The sequence below is a fragment of the Sinohyriopsis cumingii genome, unplaced genomic scaffold (assembly GCF_028554795.1).
Source record: "Sinohyriopsis cumingii isolate HCF-2022 unplaced genomic scaffold, ASM2855479v2 utg001505l, whole genome shotgun sequence".
In the NCBI taxonomy this organism is placed as follows: Eukaryota; Metazoa; Mollusca; class Bivalvia; order Unionida; family Unionidae; genus Sinohyriopsis; species Sinohyriopsis cumingii.
In genome coordinates, this window is record NW_028316006.1 from 223,718 (window position 1) to 251,273 (window position 27,556).

Here is a 27,556-nt window from a genome sequence, read left to right on the forward strand (position 1 = left end):
ATGTAAAATTCTGGACAGGTGATGAGAAATTTTATCAGGCCAAGATTATTTTTAGAATATCATTGGCTGTCTGCAAGGGAATAAAGCTCCCTAGTATTGGCGTGACTACACTATATTCCTGAGTTCTCTGATGCTTTTGTTCATAATTTTCCTTGTAACAGCTTGATTAGAACTTGATTCCTTGTTACTCATTATGCTTACACTTTTTTATATTGCAGCATGATAAAGAGTATGTCCTTCAGGTTGACTATTTTCGCTTATGGGACCTGCAAGAAGGTTTTAGAAGAAAGAATACACTCATCCATTGGTATGAGTAACAGTTTATTCCTTTATGCTGTCATGGGAAAATATTTTTAGACCTTTCTGATTGGGTCATAGATCACAAAAATGTGACCTTGCAAAAATCTAAATCATTTACTGTATTATATGATCTATGTAAATGAATTGTCCAGCATGTATGGGAATTTTTCAAAATTAGGAAAGGCTAAACACTGACATTGTGGCAATTTCCACCGGTACTATATTTATTATAATATTATGTCTGTCCTTCCTAGAATAGTCCCTCTAGTTTAGAGTTTGGTTTCTGTTAGAATACTAATGGGAATGGTTTGGTTTGTGACCAAATGCAGAATACAAGTTTATGTTGATGAGATCTCAAACAAATTCAATTTATAACTTTCTCATTTACAGGAGTTAAGGCCCCTGATTGCCTACCCCTACCTCAGGCAACTCTGCAGTTTATTGTACCAAAAGGATTGTCAGACAAGCAAATCTATCATACAGCTCAAGACTGACAAGACAATGAGCTAACTTACCAGTGTTCAATGACATTTGCTTCTCCCAGGTTGCCAACCACCCTGGCTTGCTTTAGCAGTATAATTTTACCAAATTTGTATGCATTTCAGTTGGCATGGGTATATTGTTGATTTCTTGAACAAGTTCAGTTTCTAGCATTCCATGACCTTGTTTACAGGAGTTATGTCCCCTAGTTGCCTCCCTGACTTACACAGCATACCTTTTTCAAGGTTTGGTGGATTTCAGTCTAATTTGGTATGCAGTTTAATATTGATGATATCTTAATTGGATTGAATTTTCAGCATTCCATGTCCTCAATTACAGGAGTTATGTTCCCTAGTTGCTTCCCTGGCTTCCACAGCATAATTTACCAAGGTTTGGCAAATTTGAGTCTAATTTGGTATGCAGTTTTATATTGATAAGACTTTATCGGAGTTGAATTTTAAGTATTCCATGACACCTTTTACAAGAAATTACTCATCCTCAGGAGTTTGGTTTCTTGGTTTCTGCAGCAAAATTGTACTGTTTTGATGGATTCAGTTGAACTTGGTATGTGGTTTTGTTTTGATGGACCTTGAGTGAGCTTGATTTCCAGTTTTCCTCAGTGTCAGTTGTTGGAGTATTGCCCCATGATTTCTAGCCATCCTGACTTGAGTTTCTGTTGGAAAACTTTGCAAAGGTGTGTTCAGTTTGAACCAAATTGTGTATGTGTCTTTACATTATGACACCTTGAATTAGTTTGATTTCTTGTGCTCATGACATCATTTATGAGAGTTATTTCCCCTTACTTTGATTTGTGCAATAAAACTTAAACAGTCTGTTTGTTTTCAACCAAATTTAGTATGGAACTTTATATTGATGAAAGCTTGAATGGGTTTGATTTCCAGATTTCTATTACATCTTTTACAGGAGTTATTCCTCCTTAGTTTACCCATCCTGACTTTGGTTTCAGCAGTAATACTTAGGTGGCGCTCACCAGATAATATGTACTTTTGAGAGAGTGACGTATGTAAGGTGAAGTAGTTCGCATTTAAAACATGCACAGTGGAGAGAACGTTTGCATACCTCTATGCTACATTAATGTAATGTGGATGATATTTCTTTTGGATATTGTACTTTTGGAAATTTTACATGATTTAAGTACACTGCTAACTAAAATGACTGCTCCCTTGTGTTAAAAAATCAGTCTGAATTAGTCTAAAGTACACTATACATAGCAGCTATTAAAATAGGGAAAATGAATTTTGCCAGACTAGACAATACCAGCTTCTGAAAGTGCAATGAATGAATTACCAAATATATAAAATGTAAAAAAAGTTATCGGCTCTTTTTTATACAATTGACCTCTGAAGTTCAGGAAGTGAAAATGACCAAGTAGAGCTAGCATTTTTTTGAAAGGTGCACATTTGAAGTAAGGCCAAGCTGTATACTCTATAACCCATAGTACACCCATCAATCATACACCAAAATAAAGGGAATTAAAGGTTCTTTGCATTATACCTAAGATATACAAGGTCTTTTTTAAATAGCCAGTATAACCAGTGAGGAGAGCCGGGGACATTCTTTTTCTTTAAATTCCTAACCCTATGCAAAATTCGAAACTGTATAGCGCCACCTTAACCAAGGACTGCTGGAGTTCAAGTTCCAGTATTTTACACTGTCATTTAGAAGAGTTATGGCACCTGATTGTCTGTATTCCTTTGGTTTTTGCAGCACAACTTTAATAAGCAATGGTAGATTTCAAGTGACTTTATCATTCACAGCTATAGCTGTATTTATTTTAAACCTTAGATGAGTAGGAATTTAAAGTATTTTCATGTTATCATTTAGAGCATGCTTCCTAATCTGATCTTCAGTTTGGCTATTATGGCAGTCAGTTTGAAAATCTTATCACTTCTTTTCCTGAGCAAAAGTCATGTCAGCTGTTGGTTTTCACTAGAAGACTCATAATGTATAGTTAGTCCTAAATGAAATAAACTCACTTAGAAATCCAGTATGGCAGTCACATAAAAAGTCATGTTATCAGTGCTCCTTCTGATTGGATAGATGTGGGTTTCACTAAAAGATATTTCATGATATTTAGTTAGTCATAAATGAAAATGGTGCTGATACTGAGTCCAGTATGGCAGCCATCTTGAAAATTTGTTATCACTACTCTTCCTAAACAGAAAGTTGTATTAGCTTGGTTTTCTACCCAGAAGACATTTTATAATGTCTAGTTGGTCCTAAATTAAAATGGTGTCATATGGTGTCCATTATGGCCACCACAGCAGACATCTTGAAAATCTTATTATTGTTACTTCTCCAGAACAGTTAATTCACACACATCGTATGATTTTCATCCTGAGACTTATGTCTAGTTGGTCTTAATTATAGATGATGACAGTCTGTTGTCAAATATGGCCATCACAATGGCCAAAATCATAATGCTATTCCTTCTAGGTGGAAAGCCATATCATCATTGGGTTTTCATCAGAAGACTTCTTATGTCAAGCTCTCATTAAATGAAAATGGTGACGATCTGTCATCCAGTATGACCACCAAGGCAGCCATCTTGCAGTCTTGTTATTCTACTCCTTCTAAATGGAAAGTCATATTGACATAAAGTTTCACCTGAAGACTAATTATGATATCCAGTTGGTCCTGAAGACTAATTATGATATCCAGTTGGTCCTGAAAACTAATTATGATACCCATTTGGTCCTGAAAACTAATTATGATATCCAGTTGGTCCTAAAGACTAATTATGATATCCATTTGGTCCTGAAAACTAATTATGATATCCAGTTGGTCCTGAAGACAAATTATGATATCCAGTTGGTCCTGAGGACTAATTATGATATTCAGTTGGTCCTGAAGACTAATTATGATATCCAGTTTCACCTGAAGACTAATTATGATATCCAGTTGGTCCTGAATGAAAATTGTGCTGATCTGACCTCATATTGCTGTCACAATGAAGATGTTGAAAATCTAATTATCCTGAATGGATGGTCAATCAGCATCGAATCTTCTATTGGTGTCTAGTTTGAAAGGAAAATGATGCTGATTTTAGGTTTGTTGTGGCTGCCACAGTGACTAATTTGACAGTTTTTTCACTCAAGAATATCAGAGATGGTTTCAGTGCTTGGAAGTTAATAAAGAAATGGTTGTCTCTTGAATTCCAGGAAATTCTGTTTAGACAGTAGAGTTCCTTTGAGGGATTTCTGATTGAACTGTCTTTTAGCAGTTCTTTTTAAGGCTGTCTTGTTTCCAAAAAGTGTAAACTTTTACACAACAATTGGTGGAAAAAAACAATTGCTTAAATCTGATTAATCCACTTGCATGTAAGAACTAGCATTTTGTGTCAGTGTGAGTTGTTTTCATTAAGGGATTTTGATAGGAAAAGTAAAGCATTATTGATTAAGCCTGACAATAAGTATTTTTGATGGTAATTGAGATTACCTAAGTTCTGCTCAGATTTTGACTCAACAATGGCTACTATATGTATCAGAATTCTTAAGAAAGCTGGGGTTTATCATGGAATTGGGACTGATTCATTGTTCTGATGCTTTAATGATTCCATGGATGTCATTAATGTTATCAGGATTAAAGCAAGAATCAAAGTTAAGCTTCTATATCCAGCAGTGTTTACTCTGTCCTGTTACAAAGATTTTCTTAAATTTCTATATCCAGCAGTGTTGACTCTGTCCGGTACAAAGATTTTCTTAAACTTCTGAATTCTGCAGTGTTATCTCTGTTCTATTACAAATGTTTTCTTCAACTTCTGTATCCAGCAGTATTGACTCTGTCTTGGTATGTAGATTTCCTTTAGCTTCTATATCCAGCAGTGTTGACTCTGTTCTGATTTGTAGATTTCCTTCAACTTCTGTAGTCAGTAGTGTTGACTCTGCCCTGGTATGTAGATTTCCTTCAGCTTCTATATCCAGCAGTATTGACTCTGTAAATATGTAGATATCCTTCAACTTCTGTATCCATCAGTATTGGCTCTGTCCTGGTATGTAGATTTCCTTCAACTTCTATATCCAGCAGTATTGACTCTGTAAATATGTAGATTTCCTTCAACTTCTGTATCCATCAGTATTGACTCTGTCCTGGTATGTAGATTTCCTTCAACTTCTGTATTCAGTAGTGTTGACTCTGTCCTGGTATGTAGATTTCCTTCAACTTCTGTATCCAGCAGTATTGACTCTGTCTTGGTATGTAGATTTCCTTCAACTTCTGTATCCAGCAGTATTGACTTTGTCCTGGTATGTATATTTCCTTCAGCTTCTGTATTCAGTAGTGTTGACCCTGTCCTGGTATGTAGATTTCCTTCAACTTCTGTATCCATCAGTATTGACTCTGTCCTGGTATGTAGATTTCCTTCAACTTCTGTATTCAGTAGTGTTGACTCTGTCCTGGTATGTAGATTTCCTTCAACTTCTGTATCCAGCAGTATTGACTCTGTCTTGGTATGTAGATTTTCTTCATCTTCTGTATCAAGCAGTATTGACTTTGTCCTGGTATGTATATTTCCTTCAGTTTCTGTATTCAGTAATGTTGACCCTGTCCTGGTATGTAGATTTCCTTCAACTTCTGTGTTCAGTAGTGTTGACTCTGTCCTGGTATGTAGATTTCCTTCAACTTCTGTATTCAGGAGTATTGACTCAGTCCTGGTACAAAGATTTTCTTAAACGTTATCTATACATGCAGACCAAAAATTACAGAATGTATATTTGATGACTTTACTGTTAAAGGTTATGCTCACCACAGTATTAGCTCATAGACAGAATACAGAAGTGTGCAGATTCAGTTAAATAGAATTTACAATCACAGACATTAATTTTGTTTCATTATTCATGAACAGTTAAGATATATAGGAGTTGGCTAATATTACAACTAACGCAAAAGTAATATGAATGACATCCTTTTTCACAATGGACAGAAACATATTTGGAAATTGTTTTGTTTTTTCCTGGCACTTTGTACAAAGAGTTAAATTTGGCATGAAACCTTTTCAGTTCTTCACATTCAGCTTGACTGCTGCCATTTCACTCGGACATTGTGGATACCACTGTTGATCTAAATGCCGTAATTGGCTGTTGTTTTTGCCAGAGGTTGCATGCTCACTTCCAAGAGATTTGTGTATATGTTTCAGCCGGTTGGTCATCAGCCCTAATGTAGGAATTTTCTGCAGAGCATAGGTTACATACAGCTTTCCAGCATCAACAATTACAGTACACTTCGAAAACTGGTGATCATTTGCTTTGCTTACTTCTTAACATTTTGGATCAGACTGGGATACAGAAACATTTGGCCTTTTTTTTGTGTTTATTGTTTAAATGGATGGTAGTGAATATTTATGGGACTAAAACAAATGATCTTGTTTACATGTGAAAACGGGACAGATTTTCTTGTTTTTAAACTTTTTTGAATAGGTGGAACTAAAAATCAATTAAAAAAATCAAATTGCGAAAAAGAAGGTGCATGTCAGAAATGAAATTAAAAATGGTATGCCACATTAGTTATCATCATCATAATGTTACTGTTATTTTCTTTTATTTGTAGCATGCAAGATCATAGGGTGCATAAAAAAATGCTGGAGGAAGAGGGATTCAAAAGGTACGCAGTTAATTGACCCTCCTGTAAATAGGACATAATCACATCTTCAACATTTCACATGACTGGTGCATAGAAATCGTGTAGATTGACAGTTTATTAAGACATCTAAATGTTTAAATGATAATCACAAACTATGATGATGCTTTTAAAATAATTATTAAATTATTTGACAGAAAAGATGTGACAAGTTACCTAAGCAAGATAGCTGAACATTTGTTCTATACAATGTGTAAATTACATTCACATTTGGTCTTATCATGGAGTTATAATCACTTTCAGAATATCACTACAGGGGTTTGAAAAATCCCTAAAAATCACTCGCAGTCAAATACTAAAATTTGTATTCACCCAGAATAAACTCTTATTCAGCTAGCTACTTTTGAATTTAACAAAGCTGTTACCAGACGAAATTCAGTTTGTGTGAAAAGTTGTTTTCTAGAACTTATTCTGTGTTGTAACAGTAGTTGTAAATAAGTATAAAAAGAGACCAGTCTGCTGTCTCTCAGGTAAGGCTGTACTAAGAGTGAGAGTTAAGTGCTTTTACAAGCTTGACCAAAACAAATGAGAAAGAAACATTGTGTAAAAACTATGGATTTTCATTGTACAAAGCTGGCAGTGTTCTCAAGAAAATAACCATTTTATTAAAGAGTAACACTAGTCAGCCTTGACTCAGAACTTGCGTGAACGGGTGAGTGATTGAAAAATTTACTTGACAGTCTTGACTCTGCACTTGCATGATGAGGTGAGTGATTTGGAAAATTTACTTGACAGCTGTGATTTTTTCAGTCATCATTTTGTGTTGGGCAAATGAATTTTCAACCTCTGCACTATTTAAATGGATTTTTTTTAATTTACCTTAAGTTAATAATCTTGTGGAAGATAGTCACACCAGAACTTTCATTTTATCAATCCTCTAATACATCTGTGTTGACCTATCAAAATCATTTACTAACTGACCACCCAAGGTGCATTTTCAAAGCAGACCTATGATTTTTATTTTATTAACATTAAACCAAAGTGAAGCAAAATGACTGTACAGTCTTAGATACAAAATGCCTTGAAGTTCATAAAGCATGAATACCCCTCTCCCCCCCCCCCCCCAATTTTCTTAGAGATGATCCTAAATGTTTATCTTGCTCAGAGGAAATGTCAAAACACAACATGGTTCTAGTTATGCTGTCAAGTCTCGGGGGTTTTAGCTCAAATGGTCATAGACCAGAAAGATTTTTTGATAGTTTGTTGTTTGTCAACTGTCCATTTGCACAAGTTTGTTGTTATTGTTTCTGAACTGCTTGTAGGATTGCCATGAAACTACACATATATTCTTCCCTATGTCTGATTGGTCCACATTGAAATTGTATTCCTCAGAAATCTATTATATCTTTAGTCCTGGACCACAGACCTTGTCCAAATATGGAAGAGACAAATTGATTTTGGGGTCAAAAGTTCAAAGGTCAGTGCCATTGTGGCTTAGAGAAAAATGGGTTTGACAGAATAACCTTTGTTTTAGAGTAAGATCCTTGACCAAACTTTTTGGATGGCTTGGATTTAGAACAATAAAGAAACCTTTAAATTTGTGGGTCTTAAGGTCATAGGTCATATTCATGACACGTTAAATAAGACAATAGTGCTTTCTACAAATTAAGGTCTGATATCATAATTCATGACAAGTTAACTAAGAAAATAATGCTTTCTGCAAATTAGGTTTAGTTAAGATCCCATACCCTCACCAAAGTTTGAGGTCATTGAAACCCATGTGTCAATAGTTTAGTGTCAACCACATCCCATTAGTCAATAATCTAGAGTCAGCCATTAGTCAGTAGTCTAGAGTTAACCATAACCTGTTAGTTGTTAGTCTAGATTCAGCCATAACCCATTAGTCATTGGTCTACAGTAAACCATATCCCATTAGTCAGTAGTCTAGAGTCAGCTATATCTCATTGGTCAGTAGCCAACTGTACCATACCAATGTGTACATAGGGTTAGGGTTATAGGTTGAACCATTGAAACCCATTAATCCTTAGTCAAGAGTCATTAAAACCCATTAGTCAGTAGTCTAGAATCAGCTATATCCTACTACAGTGTTATGGTGTTTTTATGGCACAGCAAAACAAGTAGGTTGTTCAGAGGACTAATAAATATGATGAATAATGTGCCATTCACATGGCTCTTGTTCAGTAACAAATTGAAATTAGAAGATATTCATTGAATAATCTCATTCTCTCTCTTTTTTCTCTCTCTCTGTTTCCATTGTTTATTCATCCTCATATGATTGGCGTAGCTAAAACATCACATGGGTTTTCAAATAATTGTCAGAAAAAATTACTCAGGTTGATGCATGCAGTTTCATGCATTGCATTCAGTTTGTCAGTTTGTGTTAAAAGTGATGTTTGTATTGAAAAATTAATCAACTCCAACTAGTTTATTAATGAATTAAGTTTGCTTACTTGTGCTACAGAAAGGAGCAAGAGCAGGTAGCAAGAGCAGATAACACCCTAGAAGAAAGTTTGAGGCTTACACAGCTTTTGGAAGAGATGGGGCAGGCCTCCCAGGAATCCCCAGTCTCTGTTGGACCATCAGGGGAGATCACTTCAAGGACAACAGGGTTGCCCCAAATAAAAGAACAAGAAACAACAGATGATGTACCAATGTTGCCATCAGGAGAGACTGCAGGTTTGGTAGATTTTTTTCCTGTGCTTGGATATGATCAGTTGAACTACATCTGGATTTATGGGTGAAATTTTGTCATGCAACCTATACTAAACCTGGAAAAGCATCAAAACTTGGTTGTGAAAGAATTTTTAAAAAGTTGTTTTCACAGACATTTTCATGAAATATAAAGGAAAAATCAGGACTGTTGTGCAGTTTTATGAACAGGACTATATTGCCAGATTGGCAGTAATAATTACAAATGTTGACATCATTAAGGCCCAATTATTTTGAGGTATTTCAAGTTTAATTTCTGTGAGGAGAATAACTGACAGCAGATGTGCAGTTTGCATTATTGTTGCAAGTCATTGTGGGTAATGCTCTGCACAGGATTTTGGATGATACTGGTACCTGTTATGTCATTCATTTGCAAAATGCATTGCAGAAAATCGCCCACAATAATATGCAAAAATCTCACCAGTTTTGCATGAGTTTCTGCCTCTGCCACTATGTACTGCAAGTATGTATACTTGTAACCAAAACTGAAATCCATTTACTTAGCAGCAGAAGGGGGTTGGGGCAACTGACCAAAATAGTGCCGTCAACTTTTGGGATTACACCCCACACAAAATAAGCCCTGTTTTTGTAATCAGACATGAAAAACATTGAAAATAATCCAGTGTTAAATTTGAGACAAAATACCCATGACCAGTTATGCCTAATTAGCAGAAGAGGGTGAGATGACCCCAAACAATACGCGATTTACTTTTTTTTTGGATGGACAACAATAAGTGCTCCATTTCAGGATCACTATGTATGCTTGACACTTGGTTATGCCACTCCCATCTTCCATTAAAACTGATAGCAAGTATATCCATGATATATAACATATGTTTGGTACTTGTTATGCCACTCCCATCTTCCATAAAAACGGATAGCATATGATATACAGCAGATGCTTGGTACTTGTTATGCCACTCCCGTCTTCCATAAAAACTGATAGTATATGATATATAGCAGATGCTTGGTACTTGTTGATGCCACTCCCATCTTCCATAAAAACTGATAGCATATGATATACAGCAGATGCTTGGTACTTGTTATGCCACTCCCATCTTCCATAAAAACTGATAGCATATGATATATAGCAGATGCTTGGTACTTGTTGATGCCACTCCCATCTTCCATAAAAACTGATAGCATATGATATATAGCAGATGCTTGGTACTTGTTGATGCCACTCCCATCTTCCATAAAAACTGATAGCATATGATATATAGCAGATGCTTGGTACTTGTTGATGCCACTCCCATCTTCCATAAAAACTGATAGCATATGATATATAGCAGGTGCTTGGTACTTGTTGATGCCACTCCCATCTTCCATAAAAACTGATAGCATATGATATATAGCAGATGCTTGGTACTTGTTGATGCCACTCCCATCTTCCATAAAAACTGATAGTATATGATATATAGTAGATGCTTGGTACTTGTTGATGCCACTCCCATCTTCCATAAAAACTGATAGCATATGATATATAGCAGATGCTTGGTACTTGTTGATGCCACTCCCATCTTCCATAAAAACTGATAGCATATGATATACAGCAGATGCTTGGTACTTGTTGATGCCACTCCCATCTTCCATTAAAACTGATAGCATATGATATATAGCAGATGCTTGGTACTTGTTGATGCCACTCCCATCTTCCATAAAAACTGATAGCATATGATATACAGCAGATGCTTGGTACTTGTTGATGCCACTCCCATCTTCCATAAAAACTGATAGCATATGATATACAGCAGATGCTTGGTACTTGTTGATGCCACTCCCATCTTCCATAAAAACTGATAGCATATGATATACAGCAGATGCTTGGTACTTGTTGATGCCACTCCCATCTTCCATAAAAACTGATAGCATATGATATATAGCAGATGCTTGGTACTTGTTGATGCCACTCCCATCTTCCATAAAAACTGATAGCATATGATATATAGCAGATGCTTGGTACTTGTTGATGCCACTCCCATCTTCCATAAAAACTGATAGCATATGATATATAGCAGATGCTTGGTACTTGTTGATGCCACTCCCATCTTCCATAAAAACTGATAGCATATGATATATAGTAGATGCTTGGTACTTGTTGATGCCACTACCATCTTCCATAAAAACTGATAGCATATGATATACAGCAGATGCTTGGTACTTGTTGATGCCACTCCCATCTTCCATAAAAACTGATAGCATATGATATATAGCAGATGCTTGGTACTTGTTGATGCCACTCCCATCTTCCATAAAAACTGATAGCATATGATATATAGCAGATGCTTGGTACTTGTTGATGCCACTCCCATCTTCCATAAAAACTGATAGCATATGATATATAGCAGATGCTTGGTACTTGTTGATGCCACTCCCATCTTCCATAAAAACTGATAGCATATGATATACAGCAGATGCTTGGTACTTGTTATGCCACTCCCATCTTCCATAAAAACTGATAGCATATGATATATAGCAGATGCTTGGTACTTGTTGATGCCACTCCCATCTTCCATAAAAACTGATAGCATATGATATATAGCAGGTGCTTGGTACTTGTTGATGCCACTCCCATATTCATCAAGAACTTATAGTCATCATCGACATCTATACAATGTAAACTTGGAACTTTGTTATGCTACTTCTGTGTTCATTGAGAAATGATAATTAGCATGGATGTCCACAATACACAATGTATGCTTGGTTCTGGTCATGCCACTCCCATGTTCATTGACAACCCTTTACCAGCGCAGTACACAAAAAAGGTTTGGTCATCCTTCATTGACTTTTTAGTTCTTTCGGAGACCACTTTAAGCATATCCTTTGAGAGCAATTGTTAAGATTTTTGTCAAGCATTGTAGAAAAGTTATTTATTCATACCTATATTTATAGGAATTACTGAAGCAAGAAGATGTTTGAAAGAGCTACTGGTGGCCCCCTTTGATGTACAAGAATTCCTGATCTCAACACAGGAGTCAGAGCAGTTAAAAAATATCAAGGGTTTGTATATATATATATATATAATATATATATATATATATAGTTTCTTACTACATACTAAGTATAAAAGAAATTAAAATATCTACAAAATGAACCACATGGTTGCCTCTCTAGTTTTGTCAGTTATAGTTTTGCTTTGGTTTTGTATTAATAAGTCTAACGTGTGTGTGTGTTGATCATTGGTTTGCTCCCCAGTGTTGTTATTTTGAGCAATATAGTTTTCAGGTTATGTTTACCTATGTTGTCTTAAGTGTATGTCAGTGTTATTGTTTGTGTCCTTTATTTTATATTGCCATATTAGATGGCCTTTTACACCATCCACCTTAGTGTTGGGATTGTCTCAGTCTAAATGTTATTGGCCATGGTGCGCCCATCCTCCCTCTGTACAGAGTCTTAGACCCATGTACTTGACTGTATCCAGAGACTGCAGCAGACCTCAGAAACCTCAAATAACATTTTAACCTTACTGAATTTCACTGAATCTTCTATCACACAAAGTAGATTTCCTGATTGTGTTAGCTTTGGCATGCAGGGGCAAGTTAAGTTCCCTTTCTGTGGACACAAACTATCTCAAGTTCAGATTGGATCGGATAGTTCCTTGATCCTAATGGTGCATTCAGGCTTGGTAGCCAATAATAAACTACCATCAGTGGGCAGGCATTGAATCTTGTTCTGTGTTTCTCGTTGATAGATATATCAAGGGAAGTTACCATGCAAGGTCTTGTCAGTGCCCATAAGCATTACTGGAAGTACACAGAAAAAGGCCATTGAACAACAAAATGACTTTTTTCTCTCAGTGAATCCTGGAAAAGATATCGCCCATAAGCCCCATTATTGTGGCTGACATGTATTTTATTCTCAATATACCCAGTAGTCTTCTCATTAAAATTTCAACGCGTGAATTTAGAGCTATCTCTGCGATGCTTGCTTTTGAACACAACACTTCAGTCTGAGATTAATAGAAGCTGTTGGCTGGCATGCACAGTCAGCCTTCAGTGTTTTTCTTAGCAATTTAGCTTCAGTTGCTGCTGACCAGATGACCACCTGATCCATTTGAAATCTGCACAGTCTCTTTATTAACGGAGTTGAGAGCTTTTGCTTTAGGGAAATTATCTGACCATCAGCTGTGCTGTTTTCAGGCTATGAGAGTGGGTTGTCTTTCGTATAAGGAATTCAGTCTTTCATCCTTTAAATGATGGGGGGGTGGAGGATGAAGGTAATATGCCTACCATTCCCTCCTCCTGTTACCTATTCTCCTAATGTTAATGTGATTGGGGAACGTATTTGAAGGAGAAAGAATTGTTTTCAGTAAATCATTGTCTGAGAATACTAACCTGATCATCTTACTTTTAAAACCTCCCAACTGTCCTGCCATGTGAGTATCCTTGTTGATATATCACTCAGCTTATATAAGTAGTGACACATGTCAGCAGCAAGGGGAGGTTATTGGGAAAAGTTGCTGCCTTTCATCTATATGATATAACCATGTTAGCCAAGCCAAGACTCAAAACAATACAGCCAGATGTGAGATGTCCATAATCTGCAATGTCAAGCACTTTAGATCACTCAGCCACCTGGGGTTCACGTGAGCTCTATATACATATATATACAAGGAAAAGATGATTGTTTTTGTCTTTTGGGGAGAGCTGGTTTTGGGAAACAGCTAGCTTATTACCCTAACATTAATGTGATGAGGTATATATTCTCAGAGAAACATAATTCACTGAAAAATGTAATTTCACAACCTAGACTGAATCCCATTTTTATTTACTGTCCTGTACAACCTGCTTCTTTTATTCATCACTACCATCATAGGAGTTGTTGTTGTTACCATACTTGTCTGAAATTAAAGATGAATGCTCTCAGGTCCCTTGTTCTTTACTTGATCCTACACTATTTAGGGAAGATTTGCCCTTCTGCTCTTCCATTGAATAAGTTTTCTGGCAATTACCCCCAAAAGTTCTGTCCCCATCAGTGTCACCTTTAGGATTCCAGCATCAGTAAACATTTTAACTTAAGAGACTACATTACTTCAAACATTTGGTTGAGTCACTAAAATCTTGTATAAATAAGTTCTTGAATATAGTGACAGAGATTCTCTCAAAAATCCATCAGTCTCTGTGCCTGCTGAAAGAACCATGCACAGAGGTATTCTGTTCAAGAGTTCATGCAAGCTTAAGCTGGTTTCAGGAACAGTGGGGAGATAACCCAACAGAGATGCTGTACTTTATCTGTTATATAGGTGGAAAGACATTTTTTGTTTAATAGGGATGGCTGGATTTGGAGAAAGTAGAGACCAAACCCGAATGTTAGTTTGACTGGGTAGACATTAATTATCAGACAAACATTTTATTTACTCAAAATTTGCTGTTTTCATATGTAAGGCACATTTATGTAAATTTTTTACATACATAAACATAAGGAAACAAAATTTTAACAGTGTATGTGTATTCCAAGTACATTCAATAGTCACCAGAGGGAACTCAAATTGTTTTCCATGATAGGCATTTGTTTTGTCAAAATATTGGATATTCCTGGAAGTCTGTACATTCAGCATTGTCTTCCATAAGCAAATCCTAATGTTAGACCTGTCAACCCCAACGAGACCATCTCAGTAAAGGCAGTTGATTTTTTCCCATAAGTTGGACCAGTTTTCAGTAAGGTGTACCAAAATATCTATTGTAAAGCTGGACAGTGTATTTAAAAGGTTGGTATTTGAAACGTGCAGCAACAGTGTTCAACAGAAAAGTTCATAAAGTTCACATAGACCTTATTTTTTCAATTTCTCATAATGACTGCAATCATGTATCCTGCCACGAAACATACTCATATTGACGTGATGTCAAATAAATGTAGTTGTGTTTTTCCTGCCTTTCTTTACAAGAATCGGAATAGTCCTTTCCATTTTTCTTTGCTGATTAATAACACTTTTTAAGAGGCTTATTTTCTCTGTCATCATCAACATGCATTGCATGCTGGATACCATTAAAAAATATAGCAGTTTGATCATGCAGATGCTTTGCATGAAAAAATATGTGCAATTTAAAGAGTCTGAGTTACTGCTGTAAAGTTAGACTGGTTCTCAGACTCGACTAATTCTAATATGAAACCTGGATCCAGATCAAAAACAGATGAACCATTTATCTGGATTTTGTTGGCAACAATCATTTTTCCAAAGTTTTTGCTTTTATTCCATAAGTCCATATTTTAAGAGTCATTTTCATAAGACTTATGGCAAAATCATAAGGGCTGGCAGGTCTGCTAATGTTGCAAGAAAAAAATGGAGTTCAGTAAAGAAGCTTTTGAAACATAGGATATAGCATGCACATGATGAAACAGGTGTGTTTTTTTTTTTTTTAATTCAGATTTTTTTGCACATTATACTTGTCAGGTGCTGCATACTATTCTCAGGTCAGGTGCACATTACTCTTCAGTCAGGTACACGTTATACTCAAGTCAGGTGTACATTATACTCATGTCAGCTGTACATTATACTCAAGTCAGGTGTACATTATACTCAAGTCAGATGTACATTATACTCATGTCAGCTGTACATTATACTTGGGTCATGAATACATTATGCTATGGTGCAGATTATAATGAAGTTGGGTGCATATTATACTCAGCAAAATTTGATGCTAATTGAAAATAAATGCTCTGAATTTTATTGACACAATATATGAGTTTATTTGATAAACTTTTTTTTATCTAGAATGGAGAGATGACTATCGTCCAAGATCTTTCTTGTGTGAGGCTATGAGCTCAGAAAATCTTGAGGTTGCAGTTTCCATGAAAACCATGGCAGAGGAAGAGAGGAAAAGAAAAGAAGACAGAGGTCAGTTGATGTTTTTTGTTATTGTACTATTTAGATCAAATTATGGTCATTATAGGACTTTTACCATCCATTCTTGCATGTACTTTTAGTGCATGTATGCATACATGTTCAATGTCGTGTTCAGTGGATACTGTTTGGGTAATTTGTGGATATAAACAAAAGTTTTAAAAAATTAATTAGGACTCAGGAAACAGGATTAGAGGACAGAGGTAGTGAAATGGAGTCGGAACTTGTGAATTGAAAAAATTTTTTGGGATGTTGGACCTTGTTGTACATTTTGCTTTGTCCACTATTGTAATGTTTGTACCTGACCATTTTTGCCAAAATTTCAAAAAGGGTTTTTAAAAGTTATTATGACACACTGTTTGCAACAGGGACGTCATGCAGACATGATTTTTCTTCGTTTTAAATTTCGCTTTTCTCCTGACTTGAGTCAGACTTTTCTTGATATAGTCCGTTTTTTATTTCATCTTTTAAAACAGTCTGCCTGGTTCGATTCCACAACGACACTTGTAAATTATTCATTCCATATATATTAGTTAGCACATGACTCTTATAAAGAGTATTCTGATTGGTCAAAGTTTTAAATTCATCCAATGGATCTTTGTGTAATGGAAACTCATGGCAATAGAAAGAAGAAGCATGCTTGTAAAACATGGCATTCCAAGTTGTAGAGAGAGAGCATGACACAGAACATTTTGATAAAGGTTTAAAAAAAACGTATGGAAATTTAGTTGGTCAGTTTATAAGAAAACTGAATGCTAGAGGACTGGCATTTTGTGATGTCTGCAAGAAAAATCTGAATTACGCTCATCACGGTTGGAAGAGTTTGGAACAGCACCTACAAAAAGAAGCTGCATACGAAAAAATCAAAGCTCAGAATGCATCTGGAAAAAGTGCAATTATTTACCTTAAGAAGAAAGATTTCTTGCATGAGAGAATAGATGTAGCCCTCTGTCGGAATATGCGCACTCTATGTCGCCAATGCAAGCACCAGCTTGAAAAGAAAAAGGCTTTCATTCAGAAGGAAAAGAAACGATTGCTCATTGAGCTTAAAAAGTCAGTGGTGACAAAAAAGGAAGATTAAAGAAATCTTTGCCAAAGCCGCAAAAAGAGCTCGACTGTTATATCAACAGGTTTTGTCCATTGGAGAAAAAAACAAGTGAATGTATGGGATTATTTGTATATAGTTGATGTACTTGGGTGTTTATTTTACAGATTTGTTAGAAAGAGAGAGAAGTATAATATATTTGCTGAAAAAATTGACAAATTATTGTGACTTAATTAGGATGTGAACACTGACATGCACATGAAATAAATAGTATTGGAGAACAAATCCATGTGACTATAAATATTGTGAAATTATTGAAGTAAAGTTGAACATTTTTGGTAAGTTTATTAGTTTTTCAAATGATTATTTTGGTTTATTTTATGATCATATGTTGCACCAGGAGCAGTTTTTTTATGAGTGTAAAATATGGATCCCTGGATTGGGGGTGCTGCCCCTCGAGACCTGGTTAGGGGAGGACCCCCCAAACCCCCCTTAACATTTGTTCAGCTTTTTTTATGGAAGACCAAAATTATGTCTGATCATGATTTTGCTTTCTCCATCCATCACCAGATGATTTAAAATCGGATTATTGTTCACTAACCCATTGATTTTAATTTTAATGACCCTGCTTAAATTTCACTGCTTTGCTACACTCAAATAAAAACCATTTCTTTTTCTAATTCAACATTTATAATTCATTAACATTGAACTCAGAACAGTAACAACTGTATTTCACAAACAAGATTAATTGTAAGTTGAAACAAATGAAGTACCCTGCAGACTTTTGTCTTTTTCCAAATAGTACATAGCCTTTCCCGGATCAGCCTTCAGTAATAATAAGCATTTTGCCAGCATTTCTGGCACATTTGTACTCTATTCTCTTAATCATATTTACAATGAGGCTTTCTTTTGTCATCATCTGATTTCTGCTTGACATGTTTGCACCAAGCATAAACTTAACACCTCTTTCCATTTGTCACTGCACAATACATCAGATGGTTGTCAACAATGCTATAATTATTAAAACACAACATTTGGTATAATTCTGGATTATTTGTTGTATCAGCCTGTGCTATTAATAAAAACCAAAAATTTTCCATTTTACTTTTAAGAGTATAGGGTTTTTTCACTTGACTAATTTAGATTTTATTGAAATTTAAGTAGAGAAATGACGGAGTCAGAACCATGAATAATTGCACTTGCATCAGTTGACCATTGGTCAGAGCATAACCATGTGATAGACCGAGTTGCATTTATTTCTGTATAAACTGTATGGATAACTACTATACTCCTATAAATAGAGTCATGTGCAAAGTAACTAACGTAAACACTGATTCATTCGGAAAGCATACACACTGCAGGCCTTTAAAATAAAATAAAACAGTGGGTTTATATTTTATTTAGAAAATTTAATAAATGCTTTGAATGAATCAAATAACAAATCTTCATACTTTTTCTGAAGATAAATAATTCTTTCCTTGATGAGATTGGAAAAAAGCTGGGAATCTAAAATAACAAGTTTACAACCTTATATATTATTGCTTGTATGAATATATTCTTTTCCAGGTATTCAGGAAAGGGAGGCAATTTGTAACAACAGTTCCGTACTGGTGACCTGTCAAAAGACATCAGATGTTCAGAGCATTATCTCTCCATCCAAAACAACTGGTTTGATGGTTATTTCTCCAAAACTAGAATCTTGTAAAAACATACCAACTTCATCAAATAGAACTGCTCAGAAAATGAATGTTGAAGTAGAGAGTACAGACAGACAGAAATTTGATGCTTTGTCCCAAGCATCATCAAATTGGAAAATAGTGACTGGTATTCATGTTGATTCTGGACCAAGAGAACAGTTTCAGTCTCAGGTAATTTTCTTGTGACAAAAGTAGTTTAATTTTTTTAACAAAACAAGAATCCTTTTTTTCAGTCACAGGGGACATTTATTTATTGAAAGAACCATCATCGTCGAAGCTCACTTTTTGTTTATTGCTCTCTTAGTAAAATATTGATGCTGTATTTTTATTGCAATTAACTTCTTCTCATCTTTGAGAAAATCTCTGAATGCAAATATAGAAATTTTAAGTCCACTGCCAACTTTAAAGCTATCTTTTCCATAATGCAGGGTTCTCGTACTCTCCTGTCTTTTAAGGAGGTCCTGGAAATTCAGAATTCAAGTTGGATTTAACTTCCACTGGGTATCATCATTGTCTTTAACAGGATCTGTAATACGATAGAGCTTTACCTTTTGATGAGGTTATTTGTATCTGTATGCCACAGCTTGTTATCTATCAACAGTATTTTTCATCCATCACAGGGATGGTCCTGGTTTTTAAAAAGTTGTCACCAAACAAATCGCCAACCTCAATATTTTGTCATCAATTTTCAAAAATGTCACCAGAACAAATAGTGAATATTTTTCCAAGTCTATTAATGTAATAGGCAATGAAAATTGAAAAAGGTGGGATAGTTAATACTTTATTGACAACAAGCAATACAGCCATAATGTTACAAAATAAATCATTACATGACCGTTTTGCACTACTTTCATGGTCTTTGCATCCTGCATCACCGTTAGTGCATTGGTATGACTGTTGTCACCTGAAATAAATGCATTATCAAATGTAAAATATCTACTTTCCTGACATCTACAGTCTCTCTCATTTTTTAAAAATAGAAACATCAGGTATTAAGTAAAGCTATATTATGTATATTATTTTCCAAATAATGGTTTTGTAAGGGAACTTTAGTTAATGTCATTTTAATACTAAAACCCTATGATCATTCTTTGCAATGTAAGATAAGTGATGTTTAATGTGACCGTTGATTTCGTGCATTCAGGAATAAAATCCCCCCCCCCTTCTTTTCTTTGTGTGGCTAGCTTCACTAAGTACATCTCCGTCAACCAAGAGTTCAGAAATTTATTTTTGCTGCGCTTTACATGCTTTGCTTGTAGTGAATTGCTTCCTAAATCCCAAGAATGATTACTAAATGCAGTAATTATTTTTTCTCAACAAACAAAATAGTATCTCCATTCTCACCAATGAAACTTATATGAGTCAACACCTGGCATTATTGTACCATATGTATAAGCATTAATTACCATCATTAAATTAAAAGAAGGAATGAAGAAACATATCACAGAGCATACTCGGGAACTTTTGACCTGTTCATCATGATGTGGTGTTGCATTTGAAGCACTGCTACCATCACTACATGTAGATGATGTAGGACTTTAAGATATACCATCAGGTTCAGTGACTGGTGTCTGATGAATTTGCACTAAATCCAAATGCTGTTAATTTTGTTAACTTACTCTTAGGATGAGATGATGAACAAGCAATGGTAAACTTTTATTTACCCATGATAAAGTTGCATTGTTGACAGTATATAATTTTGATTGAGATTTTTTTCCATTTGCTTTGTATTTATACACAGCAATCGGTACTTCAAGAGTAATCAGTTTTCTCTGAAGTTTCCGCAAACTATTTTATTGGTAAATTTTATAAAAAAACAACAGAAGAATAAGCTGTCATTCATTTAATTGTAGCTGTTTCTGTTTGTGTCTTCAGAGGTCAGTTGATTGTAGTTACAGTTCAGTAGCATGACTGAGTGTATCACAGCATACAATACTCAGGCCAGATGTCAACATAAGTGGATTATGGTATAACAGTGCACTGTAAAGATGGATTTCTCAATACGAACAAAGGATTTGTTTATGTAACAGATAGATTCCAGTACATTGTGTATCCAAGTTTGTGGCTTCCTTTTGTGGTCCCTTTGAATGTCTCCACTACAAATCCATGATTGTATGTACATATTAAACAGCCAAAAAGGTTGTCGCCAAAAAAATCACCAGATGGTATATTTGGTATATTTTGTCACCAATAAGGAAAAAACCACAATTTGCAACATTAGCGAAGTCCAGGACGATCCCTGTATTTTTCATTCAGCATCAGTAAAACCTGGTGAATATATATATATATATATATATATATATATATATATATATATATATATATATATATATATATATATATACAGTGGAGCCTCGTTAATCCGGACTCTTTTTATCCGGAAACCTCGCTATCCAGACATAATTCAACAGGAACGGAATTCCTAAACATTAATTTGCTCTGTTAATCAAGAAATCTGCGTTCCGGATCCAGAAATCAAAATCGGGGACCAAAGTGTAAAATTACTTTAAAACTTGTATCGATAATCCGGAAATAATCTGTCCAAACATAAGAAAAATGAAAAATCGTATATGAAAATACAGTCAGTCGGATAATACAGATTCACCTATGCAAATTTGGAGGTGTGCCAATGTATCAGTCTCTGATTGTTAAAATTCTAGTGGAATGTTAAAGTTATCCATTAATCACGTGATCATGTGTGTGGAAAAACTAGGTAGTGTGACCATGTTGTAACCAGCGATTGTATAAACAATGTTTTAGCTAGTCGCCGACGGGGGTGTTAATAATTAAATAATCACACTGGGATCAAATTGTCCACGCTTTTTGACATAACATACGGTAAATAAATTAAGTGTGTTATTAAGCCTCTTTGTTGTTTACCAATTGTATGTAACAATCATAGTTTACTCATGGCTGTACAAATACAGTTAATTGATTTAAGCTGTGGACAGTATAGGGCTTCATATCAGAATAAAATGTGGACGTCAATTATCAGCTCATTAGCAACAATAACAGCTGTAAAATATGACTAATAGAAATGACTGCATTTCATTAGTTTACCGTAACGTGAGATATCAGTTTGTATTCATTGTACATTTTACATATATTATGGCGACACCATCAAGCAAGCGTAGATGAGTAGAGATACCGGCCAGCATAAAAAAAGATTTGCCAGCACAAAGATAACCCAAAACCTACCATTCAAGATATACACCAGCATATTATGGCTTATTCATCCTTAGTCATTGGCATGTCGACAGTTGCGGACATCATAAAAAAAAACACGGGCAAATGATTTTCCATACCTGCCGACTCAGCAGACCTAACTCACGCTCGCCACGCCAAATATCAACAAGTCGATGATGCCCGTCTTCTTGTGGTTCTTAGACATGTGGACCCACCACGCCGCCGTCACCGATGAAATGCTCATTGTCAAGGCAAAGATACTCGGAGACCAACTCGGCATCACTGACTTTGCCTATTCTCGTGGTTGGCTACAAAATTCCAAGAATCAGCGGGGCATCAAAGGCAAATTGTATGAGGAAGAAGCAGAGAGTGTCGACATGAACAAAGTATTCATTGTCTAAACTTATATTTACTGTACATGTATGTACAATCGCATGTTATAATAATATGAAATAAACACACGTCAGTAGAAGTATTCATTAATTTATTTCAACCATTATTGAATATACAGTACAATTACAGCTAGCATATACATGTACATGTATACGTTGTGATGACATTGTAAAATAAAAATGTGCATGATTCAATTATCCGGAAAGCTCGTTAATCCGGACATATTCACTGGGAACGAATGTGTCCGGATTAATGAGGCTCCACTGTGTATATATATATCATTAAGTATTTTGTTAAGTTTGGTTATGAGCAATTTTTGTGTATGTTAATTATGCCTGTATCTTTGGAATAATTTATAATAGGCAACAGTGAAATATACAAGTCATCATGATACATAGATTGAAAGATATTTAAACTGCCACTTATCTTGATTTATTTGGAATTTTTCTGATTTTTTAAAAAAAATCCAAATATTCTGATTTTCTGACTTTTTACCCCAAATCTAAATTTTTGAAAACTAAAATAAACCTGAAAACCTTTTGATTCAAAATGCTGCGTCTCCTTCAACAAGAGCAAAAGTGATGCAGAAATCCGCGAGGAATACATTATGGTAATACTGTGAAAATCATTTTTTCATTTTCATCTTTCATTTTGTGTGCTAATTGAATTAATGTTACCTATCAGCATGAAAGATGAAAATGAAAAGTAAATAATGAGTCAGCTGAAATGACAATTCCTTTGTGAAGTTTTTGTAAATTTGTGGTCACAAACACTAATCCTGTTTTTTTAAAATTCAAATCCTGATTTTTGTTCCATTGGCACCTTGATTTTTATTCCACTCATGGTGGCTGGTCTGTAGATTATGTAGGCTTATGTTCTACAATACATCATAAGCCTGCATTATTTCTCAGAACAGCAAAGTGCCATACTTTTGTTTATTGATATTGAATGTAATTAAAATGCTTTATGTTGGTCATGATTTTTTGTTTGTTTCAGACTTCAGAGACATCCATGTGGCAAAATGAGATAGAGTCCGTGAGATTATCATGTAGTGAGTCATTACTTGAATCTCTAGATCATCAAATTAGTCATCACGGTCCTCATTTGGACACTACTAGTATTCATCTGGACTCGCAGCTTGCTTCACCTTCTGCACATAGCACACAGAGGGAGCCACTGGTTTGTAAAGACAACTTTAGTCAGAACAGTTTACAAGAAAATCATCTCTCTCCTGCTCCTTTATATCAGATTGACACAGACACCGATAAAATAACATCATTGACAGGAAACACTGATAAAATAACATCATTGACAGGAAACACTGATGAAAAAACATCATTGACAGGAAACACTGATAAAATAACATTATTGACTGGAAACACTGATAAAATAACATCATTGACAGGAAACACTGATAAAATAACATCATTGACAGGCAATTCATGGTTAGATGAATTTCAGTCATTTGTATCAAATGAGCATAGGGAAAAATCAAGAAGCCATTGCGCTCAGAAAGTAGATATGAAGTTGAGAAGGTCATCAAGATTTGGAAAGGATGCAGCAAGTGAAACACGACCTCTTGCAGATATAATGTTTTTGGATCAAAATGTACAGCACAAGACATTTTCAAACAAACTTAGTTATTCCAATAGTTCTGTACATTCAGATGCAGAACAAGAGACGGATGATGAACATCTTAATTCAAGTGTTGACTTTGAAACCCAGGCTGTGGATTGCAGAAAATCAGTTACTGGAGCAGCTCTGACAGCAGAACAAAATTTTCAGAATACTTCTTGGGACTCTATCCCAGCAACATTACCCTTCCAACCCAATATTTATCCTGAGACCCAGCCATTTAATCCCACACTTTCACCAGAAATTGTTATCAGTAGAGACAAGTTGGAAGAAGAGAGATTAAGCATCCTGGCATCATCGGATCTAAATTGTTCTAAGGAGCAAACTTTTGTAAAGGATCATCATGGGTCTCATACGTATTCTGAGACAGCCTCACACAAAGAAACAAGATCGTCTTTTGAAACAAAAAATAATTATGCAACCCTTATGCTGCAACAGATGAATGCAAATGAATCTGTGAACAAAATAAAAAAATCTCATGAAAGAGAGTCACACAGGCAAGAAAAAGATGTTATTAATGAAGAGAGACATGAGAATGAGCGATTGATCTCTCTAGCAAGACTAGACTTTGATGGAGGAAAAAGGTTTGCTGATTTTACCAGTAACTTAAAAACATTTAGTTCCATGGAAATAGAAACCAACAATAAATTAGTCAGTGGTTTATCATCAGGTGGCAAACAGTTAAAAAGTGAAGAAAATGTTGATGTACCTACCAGAGAGTGTGACATTATTAATGACAATCTGTCTGCGTCAGTAATGAAAAATGTACCTAAATTAAATTGTAGAGTGTCTGATGGAATTCATGTTGGTCAGTTGGATCAGATCCATTCAACTCATACACCATCTCAAACAGTGAAAAGAAAATTAGTCTTGGACATTCAGGAAGAGAAAAAATCACTTCATGTGAAAAAGAAAGTGAAGACAGACAGAATCAGTCCAGCAAAAACGGGGTTTGTGAATGACATCTTAGTGAAGGGAGATAACTTGTCAGCACCTGGTAATTCATCCCACACTTCAAAGAGTACTGTAAAGGGAGGTGACTCTGATGTGCTGGAAAAATCTTCTCAGACAGATGTAAGAAGTACAGACCAGAAACATGTGTGGGACACAAGGAAGACTAGAAGTTGTACCTTTATGAAATCCAGCAAAAATAAGGAGACTGATAATAGGTCTGTAGAAGATTTTGAACAGAGTCTTTCCCCAGGAAAATCCAAAAGACAAACTGTGTACAAGGATAATGTGATGTTAGGTTTGGCTGATAATGGGATGATAAAAGGTGATAGTAGTTTACAAAGGGAGACAATACAAAATGCAGGGGAGACTTGTCTACGTAAAACCAATTGTGCTAGTAGTTCTGATGGCAGCACTGGTAGAAAAGAGTTGGTACGTCGCTGGGTTGCAGGGAATTTGATATTTGTATGGGACAGAGGAAAGTGCCATGATAAAGCTTTGGATGGAGCTCTTCCAAGAGAAGGTCCAAAGAATCAAGGAAATAGTGTTGATTATGATAAGGAATTGGATAAGATTAAAAGCAGTTGTGTTCAATATTGTAAAACTCAGAGTGACAATATGTGTGGCAAAGTGAAATTTGACAATACACGTATATTAAAACAAGGTTTGGAAGCAACAGTAAAACCCATATCTTCATTGACAGTAAAACCTAGATCTTATGTGGCAGGTGATGGGAAAGATATGTTAAAGGAGGACCAAACCAAGAACTTGATTGGTGGTAAGGATTATGGTTATAAACACCTTATTATTTTACAATCTAAAATAGTTTTTTTGCTTAAAATGCGATGTGAGCCATGATGTTGTAGTAATGAACCTGTAAATTCAGAAGAGTTATTTCCCTTGTCTTATTATCAAAATAGCTTGCATTCCTGAAAAGGATGAGTGCAAATCTTTATTTTGTAACTGATAATATCATAATAATATTTTAAAGATTTCATACGTTTTTTTTTTTACGGCCTTTAAACCTCAATTTCCCTAAATAAAATATCAGCATTCTGTCCTCTGACATTGCCATTAAATTAAAATCCAAAGGAATAACATGGAATGTTGTTGGACAGAACAGTTATAAAAGAAGCTATGCATGTTTTTGTTGTTGGGAAATTGAGTTGAAGTTGGAAACTGGATATTCCCTTTCAAAAGTACAATTTACCATTTACCATATTTATCACAGTCATCACACACTTCAAAGAGTATTGTAAAGGGAGGTGACTCAGCTGTGTGAGACAAATCGGATATATTCCCTTGTACTGAATATCTTTGGAGTAAAAGTTATTTGTGTGTGTATATATATATATATATATATATATATATATATATATATATATATATATATATATATATATATATATATATGTGTGTGTGTGTGTGTGTGTGTGTGTAAGTTTAACATCTATGACAAATACTGTGGTTCACATTAGGGCTCTAACTAATGTTACACAATTGTTTAATCAATGCTAAGGCTGTCTCTTACACACCTGCAAGCACAAGTGTGTAATCAATACTCTTGTTAATTAGGTTGCATATCTGGTGCCTACTCTTGTTAATTAGATTGTGTATCTCATGCCCACTCTTGTTAATAAGGTTGTGTATCTCATACCTATTCTTGTTAATTAGGTTGTGTATCTTGTGCCCACTCTTGCTAATTAGGTTGTGTGTCTTGTGCCCACTCTTGTTAATTAGGTTGTTTATCTGGTGGCCACTCTTGTTAATTAGGTTGTGTATCTCATACCTATGCTTGTTAATTAGGTTGTGTATCTCATGCCCACTCTTGTTAATTAGGTTGATTTTACAAAAAAGCAAATGAAACTATCAGACATAAATACATTTTGTTGGAGATTATTCAAGTAGGATAAAGCTTCTTAAACATTTCAAGATTTTATTTCATTCTGAATGATCATTGTAGCACATGAAGATGATATCACATGGCACAGGGGATATATATATGCATACAGAAATAAAATATATAATATTGATGAGGGATTTTGCTAAAAACAAAATAAAATAAGTTTATCAAAGACACAATCTATTCAAAACTTAAATGAGTATGTTACTTTAAGATGCACAATACATATAGAAAGTTTTAAAACAAATTTGTTTTCATTAAGTATCTTATCAAATAGCACAGACAGCTAAATGCTTTCGGTTGTAGATGTTCATAGCAAGCTAGACAATAAAGTAAATTCTAAATTCAGATAGATTAAAGTATTGAAAACATGAATTTGTGGAACAGTTCTATTTAAACATCGACAGTTGAAAATCCAGGTTTGGATTTATCTTTATGCAGATCATGGATTCTGTGGGTACTACTTCATTAATACAATTAAGCATTAAATACTGTGGGTACTACTTCATTAATACAATTTAGCATTAAATACTGTGGGTACTACTTCATTAATACAACTTAGCATTAAATACTGTGGGTACTACTTCATTAATACAATTTAGCATTAAATACTGTGGGTACTACTTCATTAATACAATTTTGCATTAAATACTGTGGGTACTACTTCATTAATACAATTTAGCATTAAATACTGTGGGTACTACTTCATTAACACAATTTAGCATTAAACAATGTGGGTACTACTTCATTAATATAATTTAGCATTAAATACTGTGGGTACTACTTAATTAATACAATTT

The 27,556-nt window shown here is 35.0% G+C and overlaps 1 protein-coding gene across 2 annotated transcripts in view; it reads left to right on the forward strand.

The window, feature by feature from the left end:
- LOC149772431 (uncharacterized) overlaps window positions 1-27,556 on the forward strand; it is a 46,525-nt gene that overhangs the window by 11,110 nt on the left and 7,859 nt on the right. For both annotated transcript variants that reach the window (XM_089947824.1, XM_089947825.1), the window contains exons 4-10: window positions 219-307; window positions 6,346-6,399; window positions 8,858-9,072; window positions 11,998-12,105; window positions 15,818-15,940; window positions 18,558-18,859; window positions 23,264-25,631. In XM_089947824.1, coding sequence (XP_089803950.1) covers window positions 219-307; window positions 6,346-6,399; window positions 8,858-9,072; window positions 11,998-12,105; window positions 15,818-15,940; window positions 18,558-18,859; window positions 23,264-25,631 — 3,259 coding nt within the window. The remainder of the gene's footprint in view (window positions 1-218; window positions 308-6,345; window positions 6,400-8,857; window positions 9,073-11,997; window positions 12,106-15,817; window positions 15,941-18,557; window positions 18,860-23,263; window positions 25,632-27,556) is intronic.